This window comes from Eleutherodactylus coqui, chromosome 6 (genome assembly GCF_035609145.1).
Source record: "Eleutherodactylus coqui strain aEleCoq1 chromosome 6, aEleCoq1.hap1, whole genome shotgun sequence".
Classification (NCBI taxonomy): domain Eukaryota; kingdom Metazoa; phylum Chordata; class Amphibia; order Anura; family Eleutherodactylidae; genus Eleutherodactylus; species Eleutherodactylus coqui.
In genome coordinates, this window is record NC_089842.1 from 88,807,459 (window position 1) to 88,828,082 (window position 20,624).

General features: G+C 45.6%; 1 protein-coding gene across 1 annotated transcript in view; it reads left to right on the forward strand.

The window, feature by feature from the left end:
- Nucleotides 1-20,624, forward strand: part of GRIK5 (glutamate ionotropic receptor kainate type subunit 5) — a 344,216-nt gene that overhangs the window by 148,680 nt on the left and 174,912 nt on the right. Inside the window, exon 2 of the mRNA XM_066607146.1 lies at nt 5,023-5,165. Coding sequence (XP_066463243.1) covers nt 5,075-5,165 — 91 coding nt within the window. The 5' untranslated portion in view covers nt 5,023-5,074. The remainder of the gene's footprint in view (nt 1-5,022; nt 5,166-20,624) is intronic.

Here is a 20,624-nt window from a genome sequence, read left to right on the forward strand (position 1 = left end):
CGCTGCGTGGTACACACAGTGTCTACACGCCGGTGTGCATGGATCAATAAAAGTCCAATGACTTTCATTGACTCCATTCTCCGTGCATCACGCAGCTACGCAACGCACCTGTAATACGTGGTGTAAACGCAGTGGTGGACATGAGCTCTTACATGGATACAATACAAACAGTTTACTAACATTCGAATAATGCTATAACTTGGTACATAACCTACAAATAGGGTATCCTTAAAATTGTGCACACAATGTAGAATTAGCACAGTATACAAATAGTTTACCCTTTTTAGGGGCCAAATAAGTCCACAGATGCTGTTAGAAGATAAACCTCTCCTCTGAAGTAACTTAATCTTGCAAGAACTTCGGTTATCCAAATGACTAAATCCACTCACTGAAATATGCAGACACTGCCCCCTGAACAAATTATTAGCACAGTACCTTTGGGGAGGCTGTATAATGATGAAAATAATCTGTTTTACTTGTGTTGCGCCTTTGTGATGGTACTCAAGATTACACACCACCGAAACTTGAATATCCGGATACTAGCTGTCCGTGTATCTGTTCTCATTGATGGTCTCTCTCCCGGTGAAGGATCAACACTTGCAGTAGATAATTAGGTATATCGGACATTTCCTTGGATGATCAACAGATCTCCCTCTAGCACTCCCATTTCAACAGCTGTGTAGTACCATTTCAGGAATCCGAGTTCCACTCTGTCTCTCTCTGCTACAGAAAAAAACCCAGCTCTCTAGTAGCACTGGGGCAGCTCACTCCTCACAAGGTTCTGTGCTCTCTGCAAAAAAACCAAAGCGCTCCACCCTGGCTGCAAAAGCTCACAAGTCCAGCTGCAAGTCAGCTCTGCTGCAGCTCTTACTAGCAGCGTCTCTCTTCTCTGCACTCCCTAAAGATTTTGAGTCACACTAGAGCCCTCCCTTTATACCTAGTCCATCATTTATTTAGCAGGCAGCTGAGGTCTTATTAGTCCACAGCAGCAAAGTTAGAGTATAAAAACACAGTCAAGTGATCTCTCCCTTAAGATCCTGGCAGGAAGATAAATAAAGTACAGTAGTGATATTCACAGATGGGCATTTAACCCCTTAAACAACCACTAAGTTTATTGTATGCACCGATTGCCTGCAACATTTTTGAAGAAATTTAGACCCTCTGACAGGAGACTTCATTGAAGCCTTACACAAGACTAAATAGTGCAACATTTTAGGAAATAGATTTTTTTAATTACATGCAAGGGATGATTCAAAAGCTGTAGGAGGAGGTTTTTTTTTCCTATCTTGTTTACAGATTAGCACAATGCAGCACTCCAGGCTTTTTCCTCTTCCTACACCTTGGTATGCTTGTCTACTGTGGGGGTGTATCTTGTGAACAGAGTGTGGGTGTGCTCATTGATATGCGCTGGGTGGACCTGATAGATTTGCACATCACCTGCTCTTCATATCTCAGGTCACCATTGACAGCCGGCTTATCTTCTACCCATCTAAGTTGTAAGACCTGATAAAAAATGTAGCTGATCAATGGGATCACTGTGTGATTATATGGAACATGATGGATTTTTTTCTGCTTTCTCCAGAAGCCCTTTGATATATTTGGTGCATTATAAAAGCATCTACAGAAAAAGGAGACAGTGTAATGTTCTCTACGGCTTCCACAAATCTGATGAATAACCTTTGTGTTACACCCCGTATTACGCTTCAAGCATATTCTTTCCTCTTACTGGTCAGGTTTTACTCCCTCTTGTCTCATTTTGCCTTTTAATGGCTGCCTGTAGTTCCTCACAATAATTGCTTTACTAGTTTTTTTCATTTCTTATGTTCTGTATTATTAAACAACAGCCGAGCTCGCTGCCTTACAATACTCTTCGCCTGTCTGCAGCTCCAACTCCATAGGTTGTCCTTAGCTGCAGTCAATGTCACATGGCAAAGGAAGGGGTTTATAAGGCTAGCCCCCTCTTTTGGTGTTGACATTATCGGGCACACTACAGTTGTATCCCGTTCTTAGTCTACCTGCCCCGAAGCTTAGCGGTTTTAAATCATGGCCACAATACCCCCGGGGTTCATGCGACAAGGTAGACGGCAGTTAGCGAATAATTGCCTGCTACCTGTGACTTCTAACTCACGCAAGAGGACATTCATAAATGGACACTTATTGTAATATTGATGTTCTACTTTAGTAGAATTTTTAAAGATGTATTAGAGCTGACGTTTTTATTGAACTACTTCTTCTGTGCACCAACATAACTCACCAAGGTAAGGCAACTGATGTTAAAGAGGTATATACTCAGGATAGGTCATCAACAGTGGATCGGTGGGGATCTACTGCTCAAGATCCTTGCTACACAGCTTGTCCTCCACCCTGCTTTCAGTGCAACAGGGCCAGATGGCCACCATGTAATAGACTGCTTCACTCCCATTGAAATCAATGGGAGCAATGCCTTCTATTACACTTCCAGCTCTGAACACAGTGAGGAGCTGGAAGTGTAAAGGCCCTTTAACACACAACAATTATCTCTTAAAATTCGTACAAACAACCGAAAATGAATGATAATCGTTACATGTAAACGCAGGCATCGTGCACTTTTCATTTGAACGGTGGATTTTAGCCCACATAAAATCCATCGTTGAAGCCTCTGAAAGACTAAGCAAATTTGTTCCATTTGAATGAATTTCGCTCATCTTTCAAAAGACTGCACGATAACAGTGTACTAATTGTGTTTGATTAAAGGTCCTTTTACATGCAAATGAAGACAATTAAAGCCATTAACACCTTTTACAAATGCATCCCTAAAGCTTTCAATCTTTCGGCTGTTTGAAAGATTATCTTGGCTTGTAAAAGGACCCTAATAGAAGGCATCGCTCCCATTGATTTCAATGAGAGTCAAACCGTCTATTACACTTCCGGCTCCTACCACAGCAGTGGACGTCCAGCCCGACTGCACTAATAGTGAGCTGGAGGATAGGTCATTATTATAAATGCCCGGAATAGCTCTTTAATTGCAGTCCTGTGTAAAACTACATATAACACATTCTAATATCATGATTAGTTTTGTGCCCAAAGAAAAGCTCAGCTCTGCTGCATCTGCACGCCCAAACTACATGGCAATCTCTGCCATTATACTTGACATTTGCAACTTTCTGTTTTGCTCTAGTCTCATTCCAGCAGCAGTTGATATAAAACTAGTCCCTGTCTGTGGCGGATTTATGTGTATTTCTATTGGGAGTGCAGTTCTTTCATACTACAACTTCTTATCGTTGATTTAATTGGAGAAAACTACAGTCATCCCCTCCAGAGCTAACATTTGCATATTTCTTTTGTTATATGTACTCTGCAATATAGTTTGCATTGTTCATAATCTTTGTAACAATCCGCAAGCATAAGTTGAAGGCCAACGATCAGTCTCAGTATCTGAGAGTCTTCTGCGAGCCGTTTGTCTTGTCTCTTTCTGTGCAGTAATTGTAAGGAGTGGATGTCTTCCTCTTCCCCCCAATCTCTGACAGCATCTATCTCTTCCTACTTTCTACCAAGCTTATTGGAGTTATAGATACACTGATGTCAATCAGGCCTTCTCTTTCATGACGTGCCGCCATGTCACCCTGTCTTTCCTAATATAGATAGTATCAGTGTGGTAGACTCCCCATTCTGCCGGGAGGTGATTAACCTGTCTTTTCTTCCTTCACGTCTCAGTCCTCCCTTTAGCAGTGCATATACTTCCATCCTGTCACATCAACATGTATCCTCAAGAGGAACATTTGTCATCCTGTCACTGAGGTGTCACCATGTCACACAACCCCTTTCCATGTAGACTGCATCTGCTGTTGCCCTGTCTCCACAAGAAGTGTCACAAAGTCCTTTGTCCCCACACGTCCTTTGTACTATATCTCAAGAATGCCTCAGATTGTTCTCTGCCCCCATATGTATTGTCACACTATGTAGGTCACCGCAACCAGATACATGAGTGCCACACAGGTGATGAAGCCACACTTTCTCCTAAATGACCTAGACATTGTCCTCTGTCTCTGCAGATACTGCTGCATCGTTCTCAGTCTAAACCAATCTGCAAATTATTAGCTGTTGCAAAACTACAACTCCCAGCATGACAGCTACAGAGCATTGTAGTTCTGAAGCAGCTGGAGAGCCACAGGTTAGAGATTTTCTGACTTCTCAAGTTATTATACAAAATCCTGGCATCACAATGTCTACCATTCCTCCATCCAAGGGTATACCGTGATGCCTCTCCAAAATCAACAGAGATTTCACTGTACTTATATCCAAAACAGTTATGTAATTCTATTGGTGCATACAGGTGTTAGCATGCATATTCACTAGTGTTGAGAGAACCGAACCAGTAGGACACTGTTTCGGGTTGAACTTTGCTACAAGTTCAGTTTGGAACAGGGTATTAGTGGTTTGGTTTGCTCCAGACTAGTCCTGAATACTGGTGTATAACACTGTCTAAGAAACATAAGAACCCTCTATTACATTCTCAAACATTTGGGCTTTTGGTGAACTTTCGGTTCCATTCAAACAAATTCGGAACGAACATAACTTTTAAAAAAAAGTTCAGCAAACCGTCTGAACCAAACTTTTCAAAACTTCTCTAAACACTGATCTCCATGTACATATACGTTAGGCTAAGTGCATATAAAGATGACTTGGTAAGATGCTAATTGGGGTACAGTCTTCATGATATGGCCCACATACCTGAAAGCTACAAGACAATAATGCTATAAAGCTCAAACATGTTAAATTACACTATTCCTATTCTATCCCTGTATAGAAAATCGTTGGAACATTCTGTACTTTCTCTGGTTTAGTGGTCCATAATTGGTACCCTGCTGGATGTAAGCTTCACAATAACTAAGAATACTAGACATATTTGTCATTGCTCAGAAGATGGTGTCATCTTGCTTCAGCCATATATTTGCAAAAAAGTTGCTGGTCAGCTCTAACTTGGTTGTCACTCCTTGATGTTTGACCCTACAATGAATGTATTGCAATTTCTTGTTCCAACAGGTGGTGTCAGCCTGGCTGCGCCTCGATCCGTCTCCATGAGGAGTAGAAGAAGATGCTGCAACCTGAGCTGGGAGCTCCGCTCCTCCTACTGCTCCTGAGTCTCACCTCCCCTAGTGCCTCATTGCTGTCATCTCTACGTGTTGGTAAGCACTTTGATATACTATACCTGTTTGGTGCCCCGGTCTCCAAACATATGCTCATTGCATATGATCTATTCTGGCTGGAATAAAATGCCATTCTGGTAGAGACAAAATTAGTTTTAAGTAGAGAGTACATTCATATTACATAACTGCACAACGTGATGAAGAATGAGGTTATTTATAATGATGGAGCTATAACTAATACAATGTCCTATAGAGGCTGCAGTGAAGAATATAAAATCCTGGATTTCCACAGTGAGAGTGTCGCAATACACCTGCGGCCCCACGATGGAGAGTAGTTAGCACAAAGACAAGAGAGAACTCAATGATTATAAAGAGAATGGTAGTGCTACATAGACACTACTTATCTCTACCTGTAGAATAGATCACTTTTGTAGGAAGTTCCTTCTGTGCCAGCCATTGATTGACACGTAAAACTCTCCCTGTATTTAAAGAGCTGCAGTGTATATTGTACAGGCCTGTATCTTGATACAGAAGCACAATGGTTCAATGTCCAATTGAGGAAGGCACAAAACTTTGTTATCCAATTTGAGAATCCAGTTCTGAGGATGGTGGCTTAAGCACCTGCTACCCTCTCTGCTCTATACTACTCATGTGAGGTTCTCACCATGGCCCTGGGAGCTGCAACATTCTCAATGCACTATTTCTCCTAACGGGTCTAGATCCAAAAATGTATCTGAGCTACTGTCTCTCAACAAGCTTAATACTTTACATTATATTCTACTCTCTTTAGAACTTTTAGAACTTTTGCTCCTCCCACCAGCTTGGTGCTGATTGGCTGCTCTGTAAGAAGCTGAGTCACTGGGCTTTTCTATCCCTCTCTGTACTGTATTCACCTCAAGCCACCACCTTCAAGGCAAGACATCAATACAAATATATAGATTCAAAGGCGCATATACACACAATTCCAGATATGTAAATATTACGATGTAGTGACAGTTCTGGGTCACTACATGCTCTCTAGAACTGAAATGTAGGCAAACAAGGAGAGGATTAAACCAAGGTTCATTGACAGGAAAACAAACACCAGACTCTTTTGCTCTGGGTGGCAGAACTGGAAACCATAATAGGGGCCATTTTATTCTTTGCTATGGCCTGCTGTCTTCAATACTCTGGATGTAATAAGACATTCTTTTGTTCTGCAAACATGGTCTACAGTATATGTTGATTTTCACTAGCATTGTTTATCATGATTGGCTGGGCGATAAAATCAGCCTGATTTTTGCTAAATTGGATTGGATCATCCAGAGGCGTAACTTGAAGCTCCTGGGCCCCAATGCAAAATCTGTAACAGTGCCCCCAGCGATAATGCTTTAGACATAGTACTGGGCTCCCTATATGGAGAAGACAGGCCTTATGGGCCCCCTAAGGCTCCTGGGCCCAGGTGCAACCGCATTCCCAGCACCCCTATAGTTACACCCCTGGGATCATCCCAAACCAATTTTTAGCAAAAAAACCAAAATATTGACTCTCTGCTTTGAGCAAAAAGAACAGGTGTGTTGGCTTGACACTGCTGGGTTTGAATCTGACCTTGATGGGGACTTGATCGCTGGACCCTACTACTGCAAGGGAGCAGTGCTAACCACCAGCACCTCCACTGTTATTCAAGGAGGCCAAATTAGAGAACCCAATACTCCTATTGATTTTAATGGAAGTCAGAATCAGGAGTCCTGATTCATAATTATTTTTTAAAATCTGGTTGGCATTCCTGAACCAGTTATTTCAATAATCACTCAACACTACTTATCACTGATGGTACCTGCTCTTTCTATATACTGTTGGCAATGCACAATTCTGTACATTACAATAAAATGTGTTAACCCATGCCCACATTGTGTGCAACACAGGCCTGATATATAATTCCTGTTGGCATAGTAGCAACGTGTCTGTGAAAATTATATCCTAGTTTTGGCGCTATGCCTTTGGCACTTGTCAGATGCTCAGCCAGATTGCCAAAGGTTGCTAGGGCAAGCTGTAAAAATGCTGGCTTTGCATTGCATGACCTCCTGAGTATGTACCAAGACAGGCTCAGATACGTCTGCCTTGTCTATCATTCCTTCCAGCGGTTAAAGTTATTATACAATTGTTCTCCTGTCTGATTTACCCTATTGATTATCCTCAAAGATGTTATTTTAGCTGCCTGCACAGAGGACACAAGTCCCATACATCAGTAATGCTGCCAAAATCATTTACTCTTACACTGCTATCTGCAGTTTATTTTCTGCACCTCAAAGTGCAATCAGGCTATAGGACTATAAGGACTGGATTACCCACAAGGCAATTGCAGAAAATAATTGAGGTCCACATAGTTAATACAGAACCTGAGTTCTTGTTTCTGAGGTATGACAATGCATGGATCAACTACAAAAATAATTTATAGCCTATGCTAACATATAGGGATGTATCAGCCATTATAGTATACTCCTGTCTCTTTAAGGAAGTCTTCCAAGCTTAGGTGTGCTTTTCTTTTCATTCTTGCTATGCTGGCATGCTCTTCAGGGTATGATGTAAGATCTAAGCTGTGTGATCTGAGCCAATCAGATGTCTTCCCCTGCCGCCTCTTCCGCTTCATGTCGTTAAGTACTAAGTAAGCCTACTTTACATTGGTCAACTATCGTCTGATTAGTCACCCAGGAAAGTCGTTGAAGAGTGTGAATGATAGTTTGTTGAAATCTTTTACACTTGTAGTGGCCCAGAATTAACAGGGCCCCTCCATAATGTATGAATGCATTTGTCTCGTGCTAATTGTATTGTCTGTCTTTCATGTTGCATGAATATGATCTGTATTGCATAGCTGCAGCACTGAATGGGTTAACTGTCTGGTATGCAAGGATGTCTGAGAATTGTATCTTGTTGTGTCTCATGTGATCCTGCTTTTTTGTATGTAAATGCGAGGTGTTTGCAAGAGCAGTGAGTTGTAGTTGGAGTTGTCTGCCAGTCAGTCAGGCTGGATGAAGGAGAGAGCCACACAGACACCTTCAGTTCTGTGTGGCTACGGATGTAAGCGGCTGAGAGGTAACCTTAGCCTTCTCTGGGACTGCCGTACCCAGGAATTACCGATGGTATCCAACGCCACTGACGGAGAGAGAGACACAGAGAGAGACACCACCACTGCAGTGCGGAGTGCCTGCCAATATGATTGCTGATCTGTAGAGAGCTGGAGAGTTTGTGCCAGGACCAGAGCCCGGTATTAGTGTATCTTGACACCACCGGACGTTTGGGGTTTCACAGGAGGAACGCCCCTGTCATATCCTCCAGCTCCCGATAGGATGAAGGCCCTAAGGTCCTATGAGGACACTGTGAATTGATGTGTGCATGATGTGTAAAATAGTTTTTAGGGTTACATTGTTAGCTGCAAATGCTACCATGTTACTATTGTAATATGGCAGCAGTAACATGTAATAATGTAAGCCTAAGGAGAAAAATTACATTCACTCTAAGGTCCCCCGCTCTCAGCAGACGGACTGCAGCTCCGTGTTACCCGTTTTCCCGCTAACAGCTGGCGCGCGTATTGGGTGTGCTCCGCCGCCAGGACTGTCATCGCCATGGACGCCGCTCCCCTGATGACACATGGCGCCCTCACTGCGTCTTCTTCGCCAGTGCTGGGACTGTGACATCCGTGTCCCCGCTCCCCCACTGACAGCTGCCGCTCTCTGCACTTGGGCTTCGGCAGCGGCTTGGGTGGGTGGGGGAAGTCCCGCGGCGTGTGCTCCTGATGTTGCCGGCCGCTGGATAGCACTGTGCCTCCCCTGGCCCTGCTGGCATGCTGCAGGCCGCGGTAAGTGCACGTTGGAGTTGGGGGTGCTTGATGTGCAGCGCCGTCCGCGGCGCACGACCATCATCTTGAGGCCGTTTTTTCCTCAAGCCGGATTGCGCCTTGATCCTCGGTGGCCAGGAAGACCGTGGGAGCTGTGGCTCTGCCTTTCAACTTGGCCCTGCTACCAATCAGAGGCAGCTCTCAGCTGTCATTCAATAGCTGAGAGCTGCCTCTAATTGGTCCCTGTGCTCAGCCAATCAGAGGCAGCACTCACCCATTCATGAATTCATGAATGGGTGAGTGAGAGCTGCCTCTGATTGGTGAGGGCTGTGACCAGTCAGAGGCAGCCTATTCAGCAGGTGGGGATTTTAAATCCCCGCCTGCTGAATACTACACAGAGCAGTTCAGGAGAACTGCCGGCCGGACGCGGCTGAACTCCGGCTGCAGGAAAAAGGTGAGTATACTTTTTTTTTTTTTTTACACATTTTCAGGATGGCTTTCGGGGAAGGGCTTATATTTTAAGCCCTTACCCGAAAATACATCCAGCGCTTGCCGGCAGGCCATTGCTTTCAATGGAGCCGGCTGTATTGCCGGCTCCATTGAATTCAATGGGCGAACATCATTCTTCTCTGCCACAGCTGTTACAGCTGTGGCAGAGAAGAACGATCTTTAAGTATATATTCTCAATGGGGTCGGCGCTGCTACCGTCAGTCCCATTGAGCGCATATATAGAACACAACGATGCGCAGACCGCAGGTAGACGCGTTCTGCGCATCGTTGTGTCCTATAATTTATTGGACATGTGACCGATCCCATTGGGATGCATTGGGTCTATAGATCTGCAGATCGCAAGCGCATCTGCAGATCGGACCAAAAAACGCTCGTGTGACCGAGCCCTTAGACATTACTGCATGAAAAACAGGCATGATTCTGTAATGCAAATTACTGCATGGGCTCAGGAATACTTCCAGAAATCATTATTTGTAAACACAGTATACCATGCAATCTCCAAATACAAGTGTAAACTGTATCATGCAAAGAAGAAGCCATATATTACCACAATCCAGAAATGCAGCGTCTTTTCTGGGTCAAAGCTCATTTCAAATTGAGGCAAAACAGAGAACTGTTTTGTGGTCAGATTAATCGAAATTTGAAATTCTTTTCATCACGGATCGCATCCATGATGGGGGCTGAAACTACTCACCCAGGTCCTCCGTGATGTCCCACGATCATCTGGTCTGGGACAGATCCTCCGGTATCTTCTGCGCATGCGTGCCTAAGTGAAAATGGCGACCAATGTGCAGATAACCAGATTGGCACGGGATATTTGAAATCTCCTGCTTCCTTGGTATTGAAGGGCTTGCACCCCAGGAAATTTAACCCCTTAGTGACCACCCTATAGTGTTTTTACGTCCTGCTGTTGCAGGACGTGTATGGAGGGAGGTAGCGCCGCTATCTCCCTCCATACAGTGCGGGCGTCAGCTGTTTATTACAGCTGACACCCGCAGGCAATAGCTGTTCGGCTGATCGTGGCTATTAACCCTTTGAATGCCGCTGTCAATTCTGACAGCGGCATTTAAATCCCCCGAACGCTGTTTGGGGGTCCCGCACGGCCCCCCCGCGGTGAGATCGGGGGAGCCGTGCAGGTGTCATGGCAGCCGGGGGCCTAATGAATGGCCCCAGGGCTGCCTTAGCAGGCTGCCTATCAAGCCATCCACACAGGGTGGCTTGAAAGACTGCCTGTAAAAAAGCAGTATGACGTAATGCTATAGCATTACGTCATACTGCAGGAGCGATCAAAGCATCGCATGTTAAAGTCCCCCAGGGGGACTTCAAAGTAAAGTAAAAAAAAAGATCAATAAAGTTTTTTAAATTGTAAAAAAAAAAAAAAGTTATGAAAGTGTAAATCACCCCCCTTTTGCCATATCTATTATTAAAAAATCTAAATCATAAAATAAAAATATGTATTTGGTATCGCCGCGTCCGTAAAAGTCTGATCTATCAAAGTAGTGCATTATTTTTTCTGCACAGTGAACGTCGTCCGAAAAAAAAATAAAGAATGCCAGAAATGCATTTTTTTAGTTACTCTGTCTCCCAGAAAAAATGCAATAAAAAGCGATCAAAAAGTCGTATGTATTCCAAATTGACACTATCGGAAACTACATGACATCCCGCAAAACATGAGCCCTTGTTCAACTACGTCGACGGAAAAGTAAAAAAAGTTATCGTGCGCACAAAATGACCGCAGAAAATAATTGAAAAAAAAAATGAAATATCTTAAAAAAAAAATACAAATACTACAGCAAAAACAATACTATATAGGTTTGGTATCGTAGTATTCGTACTGACCCATAGAATCAAAATATCAGGTCGTTTTTGTTGCAGTCTGTGCGCCGTAGAAACAGGACGCACCGAAAGATGGTGGAATGTCGTTTTTTTTTCCATTTCTCTCCGCTAAGAATTTTTAAATAGTTTTTCAGTACATTATATGGTACAATAAATAGTGCCACTGAAAAATACAACTCGTCCCGCAAAAAACAAGCCCTCATACAGCGACGTCGATGGATAAATAAAGGAGCTACGATTTTTTAAAAGGGAGTAGGAAAAAACAGAAATGGAAAAAAGCAAAAAAGCCCGGTCACTAAGGGGTTAAAATCCCTATGCTCCCGGCCAGCATGTGCAGCTTGGAGCAGAGAGCTATCACTGGGGACCACTGTACGTGGTTCCTGGTGATATGATCCCTGTTATCCAATTGACAACAGTGATCATGCAAAGTAAAAAAAAAGTTCAAAAAAGTGTAAAAAAAAATAAATTTTAAAGTTAGTTTCATCTCCCCTCACAGATCATATGAAATTATGTGCCTAAGGCCCCCGGATTTATTCACAGAACTTACCTCGGTTTCTGCGCACGCGCCCATCGTCAAAATGTCTGTACTGAAAGCGACCAGCTGCTCCTTTCAATTTGGGCCCCCTTGTGCATACGGACATAAGATTAGGGCCACAATGAGTATGTTTATGAATACAGGACAGACAGGGGTGTCCATTTGGGGGTGTAAATCCTCATTTTCATGTGTACTATAGAAAAAAATATGTCTTTAAAATAACATGTTTGCAAAGATAAGAAATTTTAATTTTTTCCTCTAAATTGCATTAATTTCTGAGAGAAAAACTTTGGGGTCAAAATACTCCTCCCCTCCTCAGTGAATACATTAAGGGGTGTAGTTTTTAAAATGGGGTCATTTGTTGGGGTATCTATCATTCTGATACCTATCAGCCTTTGCAATCTTGGCTTGCTGTAGGAAAACAAAGCGTTCCTCAAAATGTTGATAATTAATGTTAAATTTGTATGTCTCCCACATGGTTAAAGAAAAAATAAAGTTTTTCCAATGTGCGCCAAGAATAAAGTAAACAGATGGAAATATATATCTTATCAAAAATTTGTACAGTATGTTTGCACATATTTGAGATATTACAGTTGAAAATGTGAAAAAATAACATTTTTTCCAAAATGTCCCCAATTTTGGCACTTTCAATAAATATTCACAAATTCTATCGGTCTATTTTTACCACCTAAATAAAGTACAATATGTGACGAAAAAACAATCTCAATCACTGGGATATGCAAAACCTTTATGGAGTTATTCTATGTTAAAGTGACACATGTCAGATTTCCAAAATTTGGCTCAGTCACTAAGGCGCAAACAGGCGTCGTCACTAAGGGGTTAAAAGGCACTATTATGCTGAACAGTGTATACAGTAGAGGTTTTAGAACATCATATTCTCCCATCCAGACAATGTCTCTTTCAGGGAAGACCTTGTATATTTCAGCAAGACAATGCTAAACCACATACTGCAGCCATCACAACAGCACGGCTTCACAGAAGAAGAGTGCGGGTGCTGAACTGGCCGCCTGCAGCCCAGACCTTCAACCAATAGAAAACATTTGGCGCATTAAGATGCCGAAAAATCCAGCAAAGTAGACCCAGGAGTGTTAAGCAGCTAGAATCCAACATCAAACAAGATTGGGACAACGTTCCTCTCCCAAAACACCAGCAATTGGTCTCCTCACTTCCCAGATGTTTACAGACTGTTGTAAAAAGAGGGGATGTTACACAATGGTAGACATGGCCCTGGCCCAACTTTTGTGAGATGTGTCGCTGCCATCAATTTCTAAATGAGTTCATTTATTTAAATGAAATGGAAAAAAGTCTCCCTTTCACCTTCTGATATGTGTTCTCAACCGGGTCGGCTATGAGATGATGTCATTCACTATGCGCTCGGCACCAGCCAGGACGTGGAGGACGGGGCAATCAGCGATTTAGGAGGTATACCTGTGTATAACATGTTTTTATTGGTCTGTTTATCTCACATTACCTATATATAGTGTGCACTTTAATGAGTATGTATTAGCTTGAGGAAGGTCAACCTGACCGAAACATCGCTACTCTTTTTTGTAATGGGGTAATAAAATATTTTTGTATCTTTCTACATTCCTGTTTGCTGCCGGTTACTACTACTCATATCTGGATAACATATGAGTATATGAGATTTCCAATTCATTGCATTCTTTTTTTCTTGACCTTTATTTACACCGTATCCCAACTTTTTTGGAATTGGACTTGTACTTAAATCTGTATGCATATATACAATAGTCCCTCTATCGTACCTTCTGATTGTCTTGTCTCTCTGTGCTCGCTGTGTTAGGGTGACTTTGTACGACATGTCTGTCAGGCACACAAAGCAGTTTTCTCAAAATTGCTTCATAATAACTATGTTGTTTCTGCTGACCTGGACCTGTGACTGCTGCAACCAATCACTGGCCACAGCAATGACTTTCTATAGTCAGTGATTGGCTGCAGCAGTCACATGTGCTGCTCAGCAGCAACCAGGAAGGACAGAGTGGCCGTGGAGCAATTTTAAGCCATGGGAAAACCCCTTTAAGTACCCAACAGCAATCCCAACAATTATACCACTATTGCTCCTATGTCCTTTCACATAGAAGCAATAGTCGTTTGGTGAATGGAGGTGAAGGACGCCGGAGATCTCTTTTGGCCACCCACCTCAATTCAGAGTAAATAGTAAGTCATTCATAGCAACTCTGACAAGTGAGCTCTCGCTCGCTTTCCCTGCCGGGTCCTGCATTTACATAGGATGACGGTCACCTGTAATTCGTCTTTTGAGCAATTGCTCAAGTGAGGATCGGCCCATGTGAAGCCACCCTTACTATGCATATGTAAAGGCTTGTCAATCAGTGTCAGTGGGTCAGAGAAAACAGTGAATATATGAATGTCAATGGATGTCCTCAGACTCATTTCCGCCAGGCATTGCATGCTTACAAATGTAAGCATTACAAAACTCCTGCACTGATAGGTATAAGTGACAGACCACTAAAATCAGCCTGTCTGTCACTATACTGTGCTGTTCGGAAGCAGGGCCGTGTTAGAGACCTGACCGGTTCCATTTTAGAGCAGACACCCTTTCCTTCAGGGCTGCCCTAGGCATGGACCTATTAAAATGCCAGAGGGTTTCTTAAGTCCCATAGGACTAACAAATCTTTAGGCAATGTTTTTTATGTTAGTGATCCGTTATAGGTTTGGATAAGTAAACCCTAAAGCTATTCATCAATGTGCAGGTCCATCATTCTAGTTTCCTCCAAATACACAGCTTACTCGGTAAAATAGGTCATTTTACAATCATTGGACCTTTTAGGCTTATGGTACTGCATCCAGTATATTGGCTATGAATCAGTCATATAATGATAGTGCCGTATTCTTCTTGCCTCATTAATGTCCTAGTGAATTGATAAAGTGTTGGTTAATTCCACAAAATGACTGAAATCGCAGGAGGGTGTCAATTTGCCAAAGATTTCACTGTAGTCAACAGTTGCTGCCCTGGGAGACCCAACCGAATTGTCCATCAAAATGACCTCTATTGATTAACGCTCTAGATAGTAAGATCTATAGAGTGTGTTGTGCTAGCCTTTGAAGGCTGCAGCTATTCCCCATCTACTTGTGCTCTGCAATCTGCTCTGATTTGACATTTCTGTGATTCAGGTTTGTCCTTACTCTTTTGTGATCCATTCCTTATTCTTGTCATATTGGCCTTGGTAGATATTCGCTCTCAATTTTGGGGGCTGCTGGAGGAGATAATGGGCTTGAAAGCACCTGGAGCCTCCTGACAAACTATAGAAGCTATCCTCATTTCGGTTATTTGTTTCCCTCTGCCTGTTTCCTAAAGAGCAGCAGATAGTGAGAGCTCTGTGAGCAGACGGGGCCCTCGCTGTGTATATCATGTTGGTGGATGCTCACTCATCTGATGCAATGAGCTCTCATTGCAGCTCAGACTTTATGGCATTAAAGTCATTCCTGGAGCTCGGTTGATGTAGGATTAATTACTTTGTGTATATTTATCTGTGCCGTTCCATATTGCTGTTTGTTTCTGCATTGTATATTTAAAGGGACACTATAATCCCCTTTGAGCCCCAAAACTACATTATAGGGCTCAAAGGTAAGGGAACAGAGAGTTGTGTTTCATACTCCTTCCAGTGTTGTGTCTCTGCAAAGTTGTCATGCACCATCAGCTTAAGTCTTTCCGCCAGTGCATCTTCCATTCATCTCTTTGGGATGTGTGCCCACAGAAAGAGTCAAGCTGCTGGCATGCGCCAACTTTGCGAGGACACAGCACTGGAACGGGGCATCCGGTGAGTATGGAACACCACAGCTCCCAGGACTCCCACCCCCCTTCCTCTAGTTTATGGGGCTTAAATGTGATAACAGTGTCTTTTAATGTCACTCAAGTTGACATGCATGCTACCATCTCTCCTGGAGTCATCTACTCCTGTCCAATATTTCCGTAAAGTAAAGTTATTAGCAGAATATTCCCATCTCCCACATTTATATCGTATCTGCAGGATGTGTTCACTTCTTCATTCACTTTTATAGGGAACAGGGGTTCAGACTAGAGATGAGCGAGCACCAAAATGCTCGGGTGCTCGTTACTCGGGACGAAAATTTCGCGATGCTCGAGGGTTCGTTTCAAATAACGAACCCCATTGAAGTCAATGGGCGACCCGAGCATTTTTGTATATCGCCGATGCTTGCTAAGGTTTTCGTTTGTGAAAATCTGGGCAATTCAAGAAAGTGATGGGAACGACACAGCAACGGATAGGGCAGGCGAGGAGCTACATGTTGGGCTGCATCTCAAGTTCCCAGGTCCCACTATTAAGCCACAATAGCGGCAAGAGTGGGCCCCCCCCCCTCCCAACAATTTTTACTTCTGAAAAGCCCTCATTAGCAATGCATACCTTAGCTAAGCACCACACTACCTCCAACAAAGCACAATTACTGCCTGCATGACACTCCGCTGCCACTTCTCCTGGGTTACATGCTGCCCAACCCCCCCCCTGCATGACCCAGTGTCCACAGCGCACACCAAATTGTCCCTGCGCAGCCTTCAGCTGCCCTCATGCCACACCACACTCATGTCTATTTATAAGTGAGTCTGCCATGAGGAGGAACCGCAGGCACACACTGCAGAGGGTTGGCACGGCTAGGCAGCGACCCTCTTTAAAAGGGGCGGGGCGATAGCCCACAATGCTGTACAGAAGCAATGAGAAATATAATCCTGTGCCACCGCCATCAGGAGCTGCACACGTGGGCATAGCAATGGGGAACCTATGTGCCACACACTATTCATTCTGTGAAGGTGTCTGCATGCCCCAGTCAGACCGCGGTTTTTTATAAATAGTCACAGGCAGGTACAACTGGGAATCCCCAACTCCGCAATGGGAATTCCGTGTGCACCCACAGCATGGGTGGCTCCCTGGAACCCACCGGCTGTACATAAATGTATCCCATTGCAGTGCCCTGGACAGCAGAGCTAACGTCAGATTAAGTGCAGGTGGGCTTCGGCCCACACTGCATGCCCCAACCTGACCGGGATTTTTCATTGATAGACACAGGCAGGTACAACTCCCTATTGTGAAGTCCCTGTGGACCAACAGCATGGGTGGGTGCCAGGAAGCCACCGGCGGCACATAAATATATCCCATAGCATTGCCCATCACAGCTGAGGTAATGTCAGGTTTAATGCAGGTGGGCTTCGGCCCACAGTGCATGCCCCAGTCAGACTGGGGTTCTTTAGAAGTGGACACATGTAGTTACAACTCCGTGTGGACCGACAGCATGGGTGGCTCCTTGGAACCCACCGGCGGTACATAAATATATCCCATTGCAGTGCCCAACACAGCTGATGTAACGTCAGCTTTAATGCAGGGGGGCAAAAAATTAATTGGATTACACTGTAGGCGAGGGCCCCAAAAAATTGGTGTACCAACAGTACTAATGTACCTCAGAAAAATTGCCCATGCCCAACCAAGAGGGCAGGTGAAACCCATTAATCGCTTTGGTTAATGTGGCTTAATTGGTAACTAGGCCTGGAGGCAGCCCAGTTAAATAAAAAATTGGTTCAGGTGCAAGTTTCAACGCTTTAATGAGCATTGAAACGTATAAAAATTGTTTAGAAAAATTATATGACGGAGCCTTGTAGGCCTAAGAAAAATTGCCCGTTCGGCGTGATTACGTGAGGTTTCAGGAGGAGGAGCAGGAGGAGGAGGAGGAATATTATACACAGATTGATGAAGCAAAAATGTCCCCGTTTTTGATGGTGATAGAGAACGATGCTTCCATCAGCAGGTGCAGCCTACGTATTGCTTAGGTATCGCTGCTGTCCGCTGGTGAAGAAGAGACGTCTGGGGAAATCCAGGCTTTGTTCATCTTGATGAGTGTAAGCCTGTCGGCACTGTCGGTTGACAGGCGGGTACGCTTATCCATGATGATTCCCCCAGCCGCACTAAACACCCTCTCTGACAAGACGCTAGCCGCAGGACAAGCAAGCACCTCCAGGGCATACAGCGCGAGTTCAGGCCACGTGTCCAGCTTCGACACCCAGTAGTTGTAGGGGGCAGAGGCGTCACCGAGGACGGTCGTGCGATCGGCTACGTACTCCCTCACCATCCTTTTACAGTGCTCCCGCCAACTCAGCCTTGACTGGGGAGCGGTGACACAGTCTTGCTGGGGGCCATAAAGCTGGCAAAGGCCTTGGAGAATGTTCCCCTGCCTGCGCTGTACATGCTGCCTGATCTCTGCGCCTCCCCTGCTACCTTGCCCTCGGAACTGCGCCTTCTGCCACTAGCGCTGTCGGATGGGAAGTTTACCATCAGTTTGTCCACCAGGGCCCTGTTGTATAGCATCATTCTCGAACCCCTTTCCTCTTCGGGAATGAGAGTGGAAAGGTTCTCCTTATACCGTGGGTCGAGCAGTGTGTACACCCAGTAATCCGTAGTGGCCAGAATGCGTGTAACGCGAGGGTCACGAGAAAGGCATCCTAACATGAAGTCAGCCATGTGTGCCAGGGTACCTGTACGCAACACATGGCTGTCCTCACTAGGAAGATCACTTTCAGGATCCTCCTCCTCCTCCTCAGGCCATACACGCTGAAAGGATGACAGGCAAGCAGCATGGGTACCCTCAGCAGTGGGCCAAGCTGTCTCTTCCCCCTCCTCCTCATGCTCCTCCCCCTCCTCCTCCTCCTCAACGCACTGAGATATAGACATGAGGGTGCTCTGACTATCCAGCGACATACTGTCTTCCCCCGCCTCCGTTTCCGAGTGCAAAGCGTCTGCCTTTATGCTTTGCAGGGAACTTCTCAAGAGGCATAGCAGAGGAATGGTGACGCTAATGATTGCAGCATCGCCGCTCACCATCTGGGTAGACTCCTCAAAGTTTCCAAGGACCTGGCCCACTCTTCTGTAAAGAATTGAGGAGGCTGACTCCCACTACGCCGCCCATGTTGGAGTTGGTATTCCACTATAGCTCTACGCTGCTCATAGAGTCTGGCCAAAATGTGGAGCGTAGAGTTCCACCGTGTGGGCACGTCGCACAGCAGTCGGTGCACTGGCAGATTAAACCGATGTTGCAGGGTCCGCAGGGTGGCAGCGTCCGTCTTGGAGTTGCGGAAATGTGCGCTGACCAGGTGCACCTTTCCGAGCAGGTATGACAAGTGTGGGTAGCTTTTCAGAAAGCGCTGAACCACCAAATTAAAGACGTGGGCCAGGCATGGCACGTGCGTGAGGCTGCCGAGCTGCAGACCCGCCACCAGGTTACAGCCGTTTTCACACACGACCATGCCCGGTTGGAGGCTCAGCGGCAAAAGCCAGCGGTCGGTCTGCTCTGTCAGACCCTGCAGCAGTTCGTGGGCCGTGTGCCTCTTCTCTCCTAAGCTGAGTAGTTTCAGCACGGCCTGCTGACGCTTGCCCACCGCTGTGCTGCCACGCCGCGCGACAGCGACTGCTGGCGACGTGCTGCTGCTGCTGCTGACACATCTTGATTGCGAGACAGAGGTTGCGTTGGAGGAGGAGGAGGAGGGTGGTTTAGTGGAGGAAGCATACACCGCCGCAGATACCAGCACCGAGCTGGGGCCCGCAATTCTGGGGGTGGGTAGGACGTGAGCGGTCCCAGGCTCTGACTCTGTCCCAGCCTCCACTAAATTCACCCAATGTGCCGTCAGGGAGATATAGTGGCCCTGCCCGCCTGTGCTTGTCCACGTGTCTGCTGTTAAGTGGACCTTGGCAGTAGACGCGTTGGTGAGGGCGCGTACAATGTTGCGGGAGACGTGGTCGTGCAGGGCTGGGACGGCACATCGGGAAAAGTAGTGGCAACTGGGAACCGAGTAGCATGGGGCCGCCGCCGCCATCATGCTTTTGAAAGCCTCCGTTTCCACAAGCCTATACGGCAGCATCTCCAGGCTGATCAATTTGGCAATGTGCACGTTTAACGCTTGAGCGTGCGGGTGCGTGGCGGCGTACTTGCGCTTGCGCTCAAACAGTGGCGCTAGCGACGTCTGGACGCTGCGCTGAGAGACATTGCTGGATGGGGCCGAGGACAGCGGAGGTGAGGGTGTGGGTGCAGGCCAGGAGACGGTAGTGCCTGTGTCCTCAGAGGGGGGTTGGAGCTCAGTGGCAGGTTGGGGCACAGGGGGAGAGGCAGTGGTGCAAACCGGAGGCGGTGAACGGCCTTCGTCCCACCTTGTGGGGTGCTTGGCCATCATATGCCTGCGCATGCTGGTGGTGGTGGCTCCCCAGCTGATCTTGGCGCGACAAAGGTTGCACACCACTGTTCGTCGGTCGTCAGGCGTCTCTGTGAAAAACTGCCACACCGTAGAGCACCTTGACCTCTGCAGGGTGGCATGGCGTGAGGGGGCACTTTGGGAAACAATTGGTGGATTATTCGGTCTGGCCCTGCCTCTACCCCTGGCCACTGCACTGGCTCGGCCTGTGCCCACACCCTGACTTGGGCCTCCACGTCCTCGCCCGTGTCTATGTCCTCTAGGCCTACCCCTACCCCTCAGCATGCATACAGCATACAGTAGTACAGAAACAGAACGCTGTAATTAAATGTGCCACTTATTGGCCTGTGGTTGGAGGCTGATTTCGCTTACGGAACGCACAGCAGAGCCAGGAAATAATTTTGCGCAAGCCTGCTGTAACACTTAGCTGGCTGCGTATGAATTAGGACAACTACCCCCAGCACAGACCCAGTACACTGAGGACAGTCACAGGCAGCCCAAATAGATTTTTTTCCCCAAATGTTTTTGGAAAGGCCCACTGCATATATACACTGTATATGT